The sequence below is a fragment of the Carex rostrata genome, chromosome 13, assembly GCF_964058835.1.
Source record: "Carex rostrata chromosome 13, lpCarRost1.2, whole genome shotgun sequence".
NCBI classification, from domain to species: domain Eukaryota; kingdom Viridiplantae; phylum Streptophyta; class Magnoliopsida; order Poales; family Cyperaceae; genus Carex; species Carex rostrata.
The window spans coordinates 6,951,823-6,964,861 of record NC_135930.1 but is presented as its reverse complement, the minus strand read 5'-3'; the positions used below and the strand labels follow the sequence as shown (position 1 = coordinate 6,964,861).

General features: G+C 33.3%; 1 protein-coding gene across 4 annotated transcripts; it reads left to right on the top strand.

The window, feature by feature from the left end:
• Nucleotides 1–4,269: 4,269 nt before the first annotated feature.
• On the top strand, nucleotides 4,270–13,022 carry LOC144564577 (coatomer subunit beta'-1). 4 transcript variants are annotated; one of them, XM_078314181.1, is made up of 27 exons: nucleotides 4,270–4,411; nucleotides 4,696–4,716; nucleotides 4,832–4,893; nucleotides 5,386–5,440; nucleotides 5,548–5,584; nucleotides 5,818–5,947; nucleotides 6,443–6,638; nucleotides 7,123–7,254; nucleotides 7,352–7,500; nucleotides 7,731–7,799; nucleotides 7,893–8,043; nucleotides 8,187–8,252; nucleotides 8,482–8,670; nucleotides 8,973–9,113; nucleotides 9,424–9,498; nucleotides 9,580–9,756; nucleotides 9,950–10,041; nucleotides 10,140–10,256; nucleotides 10,342–10,456; nucleotides 10,650–10,721; nucleotides 10,905–11,101; nucleotides 11,274–11,367; nucleotides 11,468–11,574; nucleotides 11,682–11,811; nucleotides 12,052–12,175; nucleotides 12,463–12,519; nucleotides 12,649–13,022. In XM_078314181.1, the coding sequence occupies exons 1-26, from the start codon at nucleotides 4,409–4,411 to the stop codon at nucleotides 12,489–12,491; spliced, it is 2,730 nt and encodes a 909-aa protein (XP_078170307.1). In that variant the 5' UTR covers nucleotides 4,270–4,408; the 3' UTR covers nucleotides 12,492–12,519; nucleotides 12,649–13,022. The 4 variants fall into 4 exon arrangements, with proteins under 4 accessions (XP_078170307.1, XP_078170306.1, XP_078170309.1 ...); XM_078314180.1 differs by having other exon boundaries at nucleotides 12,052–12,190; XM_078314183.1 differs by lacking the exon at nucleotides 12,463–12,519.
• Nucleotides 13,023–13,039: the final 17 nt, after the last annotated feature.

The following is a 13,039-nucleotide window of genomic DNA, read 5'->3' as shown; positions in this document are numbered from 1 at the left end:
AAAAGACAAAAAAGAGGTCGAGAAGAGAAAAAAAGAAAAAAAAAAAGTAGAAGAGAAGAATAGAGAAAAATAAACTACAAACACCAACAACACTAATAATAATAATAAAAAAATATCAAAGAGCTAGGAGGAGTGAGACCTAACTTCTCCACCTGATCTTCCATAATGTTTAATTTACAAATAATATTGTGTTTGATTTACAAATAGTATTAACACTATTCATCTTTTTATTAACCCAACATTATATAAATATTTAATATATAGACAATTTATTTCACCATTCGTTAATTATTTCCTTTAAAACTACTTCTTTCTCCTATATTATTATTGGATTTTTTTTCCTTATAAATTCTATCTATAGAATATGTTAATAATGTTATCTGATTAAAATATATTTCTCTCGTATTTTATTATGTGATATTCTTTTCTCAAAACTTAGATTTATAAAAGACAATAAATCATGGTTGCAATGAATCCTACGCATATGCGTAATAAACCTTGATTCTGGTTATCAATTCAATTTATCCATATTCAAAATTTCTCATTAGTTGTACATGTTTGTTCATTCATGGGAAGAATGACTGATCAAGGAGCAATAATATAAGAAAATAAAGATGTGAATTTACTTGTTAAAATAATAGACTTTTGGACCTGAGTAGTTATTCTTTTTCCACATTATTCTTTAATTATTAGATTCTTCTCATATTTATTGTGTGAATTTAAAGTTGAATACATATTTTAAGTCATGAATAAAAATGAATTATGTGTGAACAACTACTATTTATATTTTTTAGTTGTAATTTTAAATTCACTTTTTTGGTCATGTTAAATTGTTAGCCACCATTAATATATTATTTGTTAAATATAATTTTTACAATTTTTAATTTTAAATATCAAAGTAAATTAAATATAAATGTCATACATGTCTCCAATGATAAAAAAAACTGATTAAATTTATAAAATTTAGGTAACTAGATAAACTATATCAGCAAATATCATCATACTATTTTCTTTAGTTTTCATCAAATATCCATATTTTTAGTTGTTTCATTTTTTTAATCCATCTTAGCATTCAATACATTATCATATAATTTGTTTGCTTTATAATTTTATTATAAAACTATCATGAACAGATTTATCAGAAGATTGCTTGTGGATGATACTGACTAATTGGTAGATTTATCCGATTAATCATATGTTTTTGTTTATGAGATCGATTAGTCAGTCATTTTTATTTTGTATTTATCCATTGTATGTATTATATTTTGTCTTGTCTTATTCATATATTTTCTAAATGATAATTTCATAAAACTTTATTAATCAAATAAATTAAGTTAATATAAGTTAATTTGATAAGTTTGATGAGTTAAATTAATCACTATTAATATATTATGAGTATTTGTACATAACTTTAATAAAAACATAAAATTATCCATAAAATTATGATTAATCGGTCATATACCGATTAATTGTTTGACGATACCCTATCCATCCGACGGGCACAATCTGTTATTTACAACAGTGATGGATATTTATAAAATAACATTTTCTAACATATTTAGAAAATAAAAATTAACTTTTAGTCATTAATATATGAGGAGGGTTCAAATGCACCCAAATGCACCCTATCTTTCATATCCTTTATCTCCGTTTTCAAAGTCAAAAAATCAATCCGAACCGTTAGATGCGATCTATATATTAAGATGTTCTTGGAGACCAAATTTTTCATTTTTTGAAATTTTGTTACTATTTATTAAGCCACTTTGAAAATCGCTAATCCAATGGTCCATAAAATGAAAAATCAGCGATTTTTAAAGTGGCTTAATAAATAGTTAAAAAATTTCAAAAAATGTAAAATTTGGTCTCCAAGCACATCTTAATATATATATCGCATCTAACGGTTCGGATTGACTATTCAGACTTTGTAGGCCACATGGCAAATTGCACAGAAACTAGAGGATAATTATTACATCATTTATACTTACTGAGTCAAAACCTCCGTATGCTAGTCAAATAGGTCAGACCAGCTATTTGAAGAATATACATGTATCAATTTTATTATTCGATGAACTAAATTGTGATTGATCTGAATATATCTACTCTGTTGACCTAAAAGTACTTTAGAACAGTATATCCTGATTAACTAGAGTAAATCTTAATTAGTTTAGAGGAACTTTAGATTTAAGTCCGCACTTTAAGTTTATATACATTTACATTGTTGGTGTATTCCTCAACACTTAAACATTAGAACAAGAGGACAATCTGTGCTTCTAGGTCTATTCAGCCCTCATTTAGGAGTCTGTATTAGAGGTGTAAACGGAGCGGATAATGCTAATACCATATTCATATCCGTCTTTTAATGAGCGGATACGAATACGGATATAGATAGGAAATGGATATTAAAATTTAAAACCATATCCGCCTTAAACGGATACAGATACGGAGCGGATAATCTACGGATACGGATTCAAATATAGATATGAAACGAATAATTGTTGGATAATTGAGTTATGCATTTTAAGATATAAAAGAATGACTAAAATCAATTTAGCAGATATTAAAAGCATACTACATTCACAGGCTAAAGTCTTGAATGGAAAATAATGAAAAGTGAAGAAATGGAGGTAAAAAAGAAAGAAAATTGCATTATTGTAGTACTATCACTAGTGAAAAAGAGATTAAATTGAAAACCATATCGTATTATCATTTATATCACAACAAAGACTAAAATGAATATGAGATAATATATAACAACTTCTATCCATAGTAGTAAAGTCAAAGCTGATTAGAGTAATTTCGGATTCGCATAATTGCGGATATGAATATTCATCTTCATGAAATTATCCGTATCCGTATGCGCCATATTTTCACCATATGCAAAAATTATCCGTATCCGTATCTGTTTAATTCGGATTCGGATAATCTCCGGATACAGAGCGAATATGGAGTAGATTATCCGTATCCGTTTACACCCTAGTCTGTATCCTCTCTGGTACCGTAGCGAATTACAAATAAATATAAAACGATTTTAGCCGAGCGATTATAATTCAGGAGTAGAACTAGGGTGTTCTTAAGTTCACCAAGGCTATTGGTGAACTCAAGTCTAAAACCCATTAAATCGGTTTTAAATGACGAATCTTAACCGATGAAACCCGTCTACCTTACGAGCGATGCGTCTACATGTGAAAATTTTAAATATTCGAATTAATTTAATATAAAGTTAAGCGGTCAAAAAACGTTTAAAAAAATGAATGCATTAAAATTAATTTATTAACCTTCTAATTTTGACCGATTGACTTTATACTAAATTAATTTGAATGTTTAAAGTTTTCACATGTAGATGCATTACTCGTAACGTAGGTGGATTTCAACTGTTCGAATTCATCATTTGAAACCGATTTGATGGATTTTAAACTTGAGTTCACCAAGAGGCTTGGTGAACTTAAGAACACCCTAGTTCTACTCATAATTCAGTGCCTTTTGTAGATAGATACAAGGAGTATGTTTTGAGATTCGTGCCAGATTAAAGATGTAGTTTTGATTGTTATATTGGTTGCAATGAGTCTTAAATTGAAAGTTATAAACATAAGTAAATGCAATTTAATAATATCTAGTCACTGTTAAAATATAAAATCCTTATTTAATATATTAATGCAATATTTTTCCAATCTTATTATAAAATCGATAAATTTTAATAATTATATAAATTATATCTAAAAAAACATAACGGCTATAATTTATTTGCTTTAGTTTTACGAGATACCACACAAATAGATGTAAAAAAAAGTTAATTGATTCCATTCAAAAAACAAATCAAATAAATATTAATTTCCTCAAAAACTTTGCAGCCTAAACTCTGGTATATTATTTCAAAACAATAAAAGTTTTGTTTGCTAACAAAAAAAAAAACACAGCAACACTACAAGTAACAGTCCAAATCAAAATTCGAAGAAATAAGAACATCATCATACAATCAAAATAGCCAGTCAAATAAATAAATAAATTGGTAGCTCTTTGGGTGCTTCATGCGTAAGAATCAAAATGTTTATATTTTTCTCCAGAAAAACCAATTTGGGTGCTTCAAGGGTAAGAATCAAAATGTTTATGTTTTTTCTCCACAAAAACCAATTTGGGTGCTTCATGGGTAAGAATCAATTGTGGAATTATCATACTGTTGTCATTCTGTAAGATACACAGTCACAGATAGTGGGCACCACCTTCCATCGGTTCACAAAAACCTCGTCTACGGGCATTTTCTCTTCTCCCCTCTTTATATTTCTCTCTCCCTTCACTGATCTCGTTACCTCTTCTCCCCTTGGCTAGTAATTCGCATCTCCTGTCTCTTCCCCAGCCCCAACCTCTCTTTCTTCAGAGAGATCTCGGCGGTTTCTTCTATACAATTTACAAGATGGTATGTAACATTCACTCCTGGTTCGGATCGTCTCCAGTTCCAGCTTCATCTCCGGTCGTGTCGCTGCCAGCGGGTCCCGCCGACGGAGTGCTGTGATACAGCAGTCGTGGTTGGATTTTGGGATGGGATTGCGCAGCACTGGAGACGATCCCGACCTCTCTGTTTCTTATCTGAATGAAATCTAGCATCTTTGACAAGCTAGATCTGATTACTGTCGATTTGGATTTCATTGATCTGACTAACATTTATTTCTTTTTCTGTTTTTTTTTTTAATCTGTTTACAGCCTCTCAGATTAGAAATAAAGGTACGTTGAAGTTTTTGTTTGATTAGATCTCATTGCTCTTTCATATCCGCTTGAATTGAACTTCCATAATTTCCTGTAAATCTGTGTTTAATTTGATAAATTTTGATGGGATCAGAGAAAATTCGCACAAAGGTCCGAGAGAGTAAAGTCCGTGGATCTGCATCCCACAGAGCCATGGTAAGTTGTAAATTTATTTGCTTTATAGTTGTATAACTTGTACCATATTCTCATTTCTATTAATTGCATGCTTGTTAATTGGCATCTCACTAGTTAACTTGCGTCCACTAGTTTGCATGGGAGTTAATTGGCATTTAAACTATTAGAGTAAAAAAGTCTTCATCTTCTACTTAAGCATTAGTCTGGCTGAAGTACCTACCAGCACATTCATTTTTTTTTTTATTGTAATATGCCCCGAAAAGAAGTAGATATGAAGTTAGGAAAATCTTTTTCCTACGTAAACTTAAAAGCACCACAATGTACATGCATCAAAGGTATCAGTGCAAAATAATGGTTTTAAATGGGTATGTGCTGTTTTAAGTGAAATATTTATTGCTGCATGAGCTACATATCCCCCTCTCATCCGAAGATATAATAATCATTGATGTGTTGATGTTGTTGTATTGCATCGTCTTTCTTGTACTGATGATGTGTTACTTGTTCACCATGAAGGATTCTCGCGAGTCTTTATTCAGGAAGTGTTTGCATCTGGAATTATCAGTCTCAGGTAAGATCTGACATTTAGTTGATTATGTTATTCTGAAAATCAGTAATATTTTATTAAAATTATGATTTTCTATTGTCATGAACTTAACTTTACTTTTGTCCAAGCAGACCATGGTGAAGTCATTTGAGGTCACTGAACTACCTGGTACATCTTTCTTCTCTATCAGTCTCTGTTATTGTCTCGTACCATTTTAAATGTCAACCTTTCTATTCAAAATCATAGTCCCTCAAATATTGTTTTGTTTTCATGTGCTTTATTGTCGTTTGTGTGTACTACATTTTATTTTCTACGGGTTCCTTCACTGTGGTCTGGCAAGGAATTATATCCAATTCAAATTCCATCTGGCTAATTCTATGTTTGGTTTGAAATAATTTCAGTGAGGTCGGCAAAATTCATTGCAAGAAAGCAATGGGTGGTTGCAGGTGCAGACGATATGTTCATTCGCGTGTACAATTACAACACCATGGACAAGGTTAAGGTCTTTGAGGCTCACACTGACTACATCAGGTATGTACTGATTCAGTATTATTTTATTCTTTATTAACTCAGTTTTTCTGGTTTGTTGTTCTGCATGAGAATTTATTGGACTGAGAAGCTTATTTATGCCATGCTATTTGTTTATAAGTAGCAACTTAGAAAGTCAAATACAAAGAACATCCTGATAATCTGGCACTTAGCAGCTGAAGGTTCAGTTTTCAGGACAATGTTTGCAACCCTTTTGCAGAATTTAACCTTAACTGAACTTTTTTATTTTATTTTTAACTGCTTAATTAACTGTATTGGGCGGTCCTTGTGATTCTATTACCTAGATGTGGTAAAATAGATGAATTTTAATGTCATAGTTATTACCTTAATTGGTCTGCTTTGCGTCAGGTTCTTTGTTGTAGAATTAAAATTTTAATATGTTTGACTCCAATTTAACTGTTCTATTTATTATATTTTATCGTAGAACTTCCAATCATTAATTTTTATGCTAAATGATATCTTTGGTTATAATATCAGGTGTGTGGCAGTGCACCCAACACTGCCGTATGTACTCTCATCATCTGATGATATGTTGATCAAGTTGTGGGACTGGGAGAAGGGTTTTGTGTGCACTCAAATTTTCGAAGGCCATTCTCACTATGTCATGCAAGTGACATTCAACCCCAAGGATACCAATACCTTTGCCAGTGCCTCCCTTGATCGTACCATCAAGGTTAGTGGTACTCAATATATTTTGTCTTTTATCTAAAATATGCTTCATCATAAAAATAATTAGCACTTGTAGGTTTTGTTTTTTTTATTGTAATTTTGATTTTTAACAGATCTGTTATTCCAAAGCACCAAAATATACTATTATAACCTTAGAAATCTGGAAATGTCTTGTGGGCCTCTGTGAAGCGTGAGATATAATGTATATATGTTTTTTTCTTCTCCAATTTCACGGGAACTACCCAAGTATGCATTTTCTTTATCATACATGTATAGACACAAATAATGGGGAAATGGTACTTCTTTAAAGTTAATGGTAAAGGAGGCCTCAAGTTGATAGATTTGTTGTTTCTATTGGAGCACAGGCATGTAAAATTTTCATTTGGCTAGATTATTTTTCTTTTTTTTTTATTTTCTGGACGATTACACCATTAGTTACATTTGAATTAATGCAAACTTTCTTTCTATATTTTGGTTTGCCTTTTCAGATCTGGAATCTGGGCTCGCCAGATCCAAATTTTACTTTGGATGCCCATCTTAAAGGTGTGAATTGTGTTGATTACTTCACTGGTGGTGACAGGCCTTACCTTATTACTGGTTCTGATGATAACACCGCCAAGGTCTGTATACATAATAATTATTTGCATTCTTTTGTGTAAAGTTTTTTTTTTTCCCTCAATTGCTCATTATCTACTCTTTGTTATATTTGGTGGTTAGGTGTGGGACTACCAAACTAAGAGCTGTGTACAAACTCTTGAAGGCCACACTCATAATGTCACAGCTGTATGCTTCCACCCGGAGCTTCCTATAATAATTACCGGATCAGAAGATGGTACTTGTCGTATCTGGCATTCAACTACTTATCGGTATGTTTTCATTGTTGGCTTCTTTTTATAAATTATGAAGCGTGTTTTGTACTGGTTCTTTTTGGTTCTTCAACTTAACTGTTTCTTAAGGCTCAATTGGGCCAATTTGTACATGCAAAAACTCCTAAGAAATAAAAACAAAGTGAAACAAAAATGAGGGAATTTTTTTTTTTTGAAAAGTAAACATGGTAATATATATTCTGATGCACATACTGCATGTGATTTTGTAGGTTGGAAAACACATTGAATTATGGCCTTGAGCGTGTTTGGGCTGTTGGCTACCTAAAAGGCTCTAGAAGGTTAATTTTAAACTCAAAAAGTTGGCATTTTATCATCATTACATCAAAGTAACATACTTATGATTTATACAAAATGCTTCTTTATTGGGATAGAATGGTGATGGGATATGATGAAGGAACCATCATGATAAAAATTGGGCGCGAGGAGCCAGTAGCTAGCATGGATAGCAGCGGTAAAATTATTTGGGCCAAGCATAATGAAATCCAGACCGTCAATATCAAGTCAGTCGGTGCTGATTACGAGGTAAATTGATTATTCCCTTTGCACTGACTGCTATATTGTAATACTTGTTATCATCTTTGATGAAAAAAAAAAATTGAGATGAAATTTGTCTAGTCCAAGCTTTTGACTTTATTAATAGTATGTATATCTAAATGCAATGATAGGCCACTGATGGTGAAAGACTGCCATTGGCTGTAAAGGAGCTTGGAAGCTGTGATCTTTACCCACAAGTAAGTTGTTATACTCTTTAATTTAGACAGCTCTGGTTATTTTTTGAAGACTTCCTTCTTCCATGATATCATGATATTTGTAACACTGTTCGAATTTGTAATATAGCATCTTCGTTCAGTAATGGAAATGTGAATAACCATGAATGTACGTGAAAGTCCAAAGACTGTTTTCATTACATCTCCTGATGATATTTTTGTTTTCTTTTTTCCCTGTTCTTTGTTCTACAAGAGCTTGAAGCACAATCCCAATGGTCGCTTTGTGGTTGTATGTGGAGATGGGGAATACATCATATACACAGCGCTTGCCTGGAGGAATCGGTCTTTTGGTTCTGCTCTGGAGTTTGCCTGGTCATCTGATGGTGAGTATGCTGTCAGAGAGACCACCACCAAAATCAAACTTTTCAGCAAGAATTTCCAGGTCTGTTTTTCTTCTTCCTTTGATCTTGAAATTTCTTCTTGTAAGAAGAAATTTACTGCAGAAATATTGCAACTTTTGAAGATGGGTGCTTCCAGTGTTTTTGTGGAACATATAAGAGTTGTTATTATAGTCATTTGCAGTATTGTTTTGATACAGGGTGAAAAAAAATGTATTGTTCTTGTTGTAGTAATATACTACATATTTTGTTATTGCCTTGCTCATGTGTGCTTAACATCCAATCACAGTACATTAATATTATATTGAGTGTTATCTAATTTATATTATTTATTCCAATCTTTTAGGAGAAGAAATCCATCAGACCTGCCTTTTCAGCTGAGCGCATTTTTGGTGGTATTTTGTTGGCAATGTGCTCTAATGATTTCATTTGCTTCTATGATTGGGCTGAATGTCGCTTGATACGTCGCATTGATGTTGCTGTCAAGGTATTCCCTCGGTCACTTTTAGCTATTCAGACAAAGTAAAATTTGTGATGTTCTAATTTGTCACTATGCAAATTTGAATACCTCGGCTTGTCCTTAATTTAGTTCTATTACTGAAGTTGGAACCAATATTGTTTGCTTGTATTGCTCATAATACGAGTTCCTGAGGAGCATTCGACTTTTTAATATAGCACAGTTGTTTATCTGAGGATATTTATAAGATATCTGTACCATTTGTCAATTTGAACTACTGTTTTCCTTAATCGCTCCTTCAAGATTACTGAGATTGACAGATTTTTAATATGTTCTTTAGAATCTCTATTGGGCTGACAGTGGTGACTTGGTGACCATCGCAAGTGACACATCATTTTACATCCTCAAGTACAATGTGAGTAAATTCTACTTCTACATTTGCATTCCTTGTCTTTTTGCGTAAGGAACATATTGTAAAATATTTTTTGGAGTGCAGAGAGATGTGGTGTCGGCTTACTTTGATGGAGGAAAGCCAGTAGATGAAGAAGGTGTAGAGGATGCATTTGAACTACTGCATGAGGTTAATGAGAGGGTCAGAACTGGTATCTGGGTTGGAGACTGTTTCATCTACAACAACTCTTCTTGGCGCCTCAATTACTGTGTTGGTGGCGAGGTACTCAAATTATTTTATATTACTTCTTGAATATAAGAGCAATAGCATACTAAAAAGTCATTTTCAAAGAACAAATTTTGATCCTGTTGGACAAGGACTGTCCCAATTTCATGTTTTAGTCCAAAAGATTAATGAAGGTTGGAGACATTATTACCATATTTATTCTATTCTGAGATCTTAAGCTTAATTTTAGGTGACAACCATGTATCACTTGGATCGGCCGATGTACTTATTGGGGTACCTTGCAAGCCAGAGCCGTGTCTACCTTATTGACAAGGAGTTCAAGTAGGTCACTTTGGAACTTCTAATTGTGCTTCTTCTTGTCTAGTAATTATTTTATTTTTAATTTTTTATAGATGATAATGTTTTTCTCCTTGATACAGTGTTATGGGTTACACTCTGCTCCTAAGCTTGATTGAGTACAAAACCCTAGTGATGCGTGGCGATTTTGATCGTGCCAATGATGTCCTCCCAACTATACCAAAGGAGCACCACAATAGGTACTAATACTATCCCTGTATCCTTCTCTCTAAACTAAGAGTCTTTACATTCTTTGATGAACGGTGATATGTTTCAATTGTCCAGTGTTGCTCATTTCTTGGAGTCGCGTGGTATGTTGGAGGAGGCTCTTGAAATAGCCACAGATCCTGATTACAGATTTGACCTAGCTGTTCAGCTTGGCAAGCTAGAGGTTGCAAAGGTATGGTTAAATATCCACAATTTTTCTAATTGAATATGAAAATGTTGTTGAGGACCTCTAAAAAGTGAGCATTCTTAGTAATATTTTCAAATTGTATCAAATCATTGTAGTTGACAACTGATCTTGGAATGGTTTGTTGCTTGTTGACTTGTTTTATTTCTGAAATTATAATGATATATATTTATGTTCTTAGACAATTGCGACGGAAGTGCAAAGTGAGTCCAAGTGGAAGCAGTTGGGAGAGATGGCTATGTCTAGTGGAAAGGTCGGTTAATAAAACATTTTCTTTTTATATTCATTTTCATAAGAAATATTTTTCAGGTCACACGTGATCCAACAGAAGTACAAAGAACTTGTATGCACATCATTTTGAATAGTTATAATGCTTTAAGAAAGGCTGCATATAAACATAGATCGAACTTTGTTTTTGTTAAACATGTTTGTGCAGTTGGAGATGGCAGAGCAGTGCCTAACACAAGCCATGGATCTGAGTGGCCTCTTACTCCTGTACTCAGCACTTGGTGATTCAGATGGAATAACAAAGCTATCTTCTCTTGCAAAAGAGCAAGGAAAGAACAATGTTGCTTTTCTCTGTCTCTTCATGCTCGGCAAGTTAGAAGATTGTCTCCAGCTACTAGTTGACAGGTACAATTCCTGGATCAAAATGTAAATTGATTTTTCCATGGATGCTGGTGCACTCTTTAGTACTTATAATTTCCTCCCATCTTTAAAATGCTGAAGCGACTTGTGTTAATTTATGAATTAATAACTAAACAAGGTAATTTATGAATTGATAACTAAAACTGTACTCGTGCAGCAATCGTATCCCAGAAGCTGCACTAATGGCCAGATCTTATCTCCCAAGCAAGGTTTCTGAGATTGTAGCATTATGGAAAAATGATCTAACAAAGGTAATGATGTTATTAAATGCGTATTCTTCGCGAGTATCTTTGTGAAGCAACACTATAATATTCTACTTCTGTTGACATGCGTGGGAAATTTTTGATAAAGGTTAATCTAAAAGCTGCCGAGTCTTTGGCTGATCCAGCGGAGTATCCCAATATGTTTGAAGATTGGCAAGTTGCTCTTGCTGTTGAAAGTAACACAACCCCACAGCGGTACCATTTTTTTTTTTTGCAGAACTATTTTTTTTTTAATGTTAAATGATGCATATGTCATTTTAATTTGTTTCATTACCTCATTGCTTTTACTTTTGGTATTATAGGGGCATATACCCACTAGCAGCGGAATACCCGAGCTACGCAGCGAAGCCTAGCATAGCTCTGGTAGAAGCCTTCAAAATGATGCAAGTTGAAGAAGAGTCACCTGTTGAGAATGATGATGCCACACATGAGGTTTGCTTTTGTACTTCAAAATGTCACGTATTCCGTTGCAAAACAAGCTATTTTGCTTGTATCCAACAGTATATTTTACTGTATCTTACCTGCCCAATTGCTTGTATCTATAGGCAAGATATTTGCCATTGTAATTGCTGAGGTATACATAGCAGGTGATATTTCCTGTGGGCAGTTGTAAAAGTTTCCAAAAAGGAAGAAAAGAAAATACTTGCTGATAACAACATCCTCATATAACAGGAAGGGGAAGAGGCGGCAGAGCAAGAAACTGTTGCACAAGAGGCTGAAGAAGAAGAAGAAGAGGCGGTTGAGGTGGAAAAGGATGACTCATCAGATGGTGCAGTGCTAGTAAATGGCAACGAGGGTGAGGATCAGTGGGGTACGATTAATTGTAACGGGCACCCCAATATACCCCCAAACTTTTGAAATACATATAATAACACGGAAAATAAGACGGTTATGTTCAGTGGGATATAGGTCATTGTAATGGGCAGGTCCAAATAACCTTAATCTAGGAAATTATATTAGAAAATGCAAGTTGGTAGGGTATTTAGGAAATTAAATTTCAAACTGTAGCTCAATAAGTTTATGGTTTGAAGATTGGTATTAATTTATTGTCAAATTTGTTTACTTGTACATCTTGTCTTGCAGTGCTAACTCCAGAAGAACATAGGGACTAAATTAAGAGCAATCTGTGTACTCTTTAAGGTAATGTGGATGATAACTATGCCATTGCAACATAACCAGCTAATTTGGCCATCTGTCTTGCTAAATATTTAATTGCTTTTCAATAATGGGTTTTACATGGATTATTTATTTTCCATTCATGAAATTCAGGTTGACGCAGAGTAAAACAACACACTAGCAATTCTTTTTAGAAGAGGGATGTACTTGTCTATTGTTCCACACCTTTTGTTCTTATGCGGGGTCCCTGTTTGTCAGGCAGTGTCGGGATTAGACGTTTTTGTTTGGTGATATTATGTTTACTGGAGAGAGCTTCTGTAATATCTTTATTCATAGAAAATATATAGCAGTAGATGCACTGAGCATCCTAGACACCCTTTTAATTTTTGTATTGTTTTCTTTTCTTTTTTGGTTTCTGTTTTGTTTTTAGCCATTTTTTCAGAGAGTCAACAAGATATACCTTTGTATGAAGTAGCTTTGTAGTGAATTTGGTGCATATTTATGCTGGAGAAATTTGTCTTGCACTTTCCATATTGTGTTGTCC

Coding starts and splice junctions, on each gene's coding strand:
- LOC144564577 (XM_078314180.1), top strand. Junction 10,722..10,904: donor TGGCTATGTCTAGTGGAAAG/GTCGGTTAATAA, acceptor ATGTTTGTGCAG/TTGGAGATGGCAGAGCAGTG. Junction 11,575..11,681: donor AGTAACACAACCCCACAGCG/GTACCATTTTTT, acceptor TTGGTATTATAG/GGGCATATACCCACTAGCAG.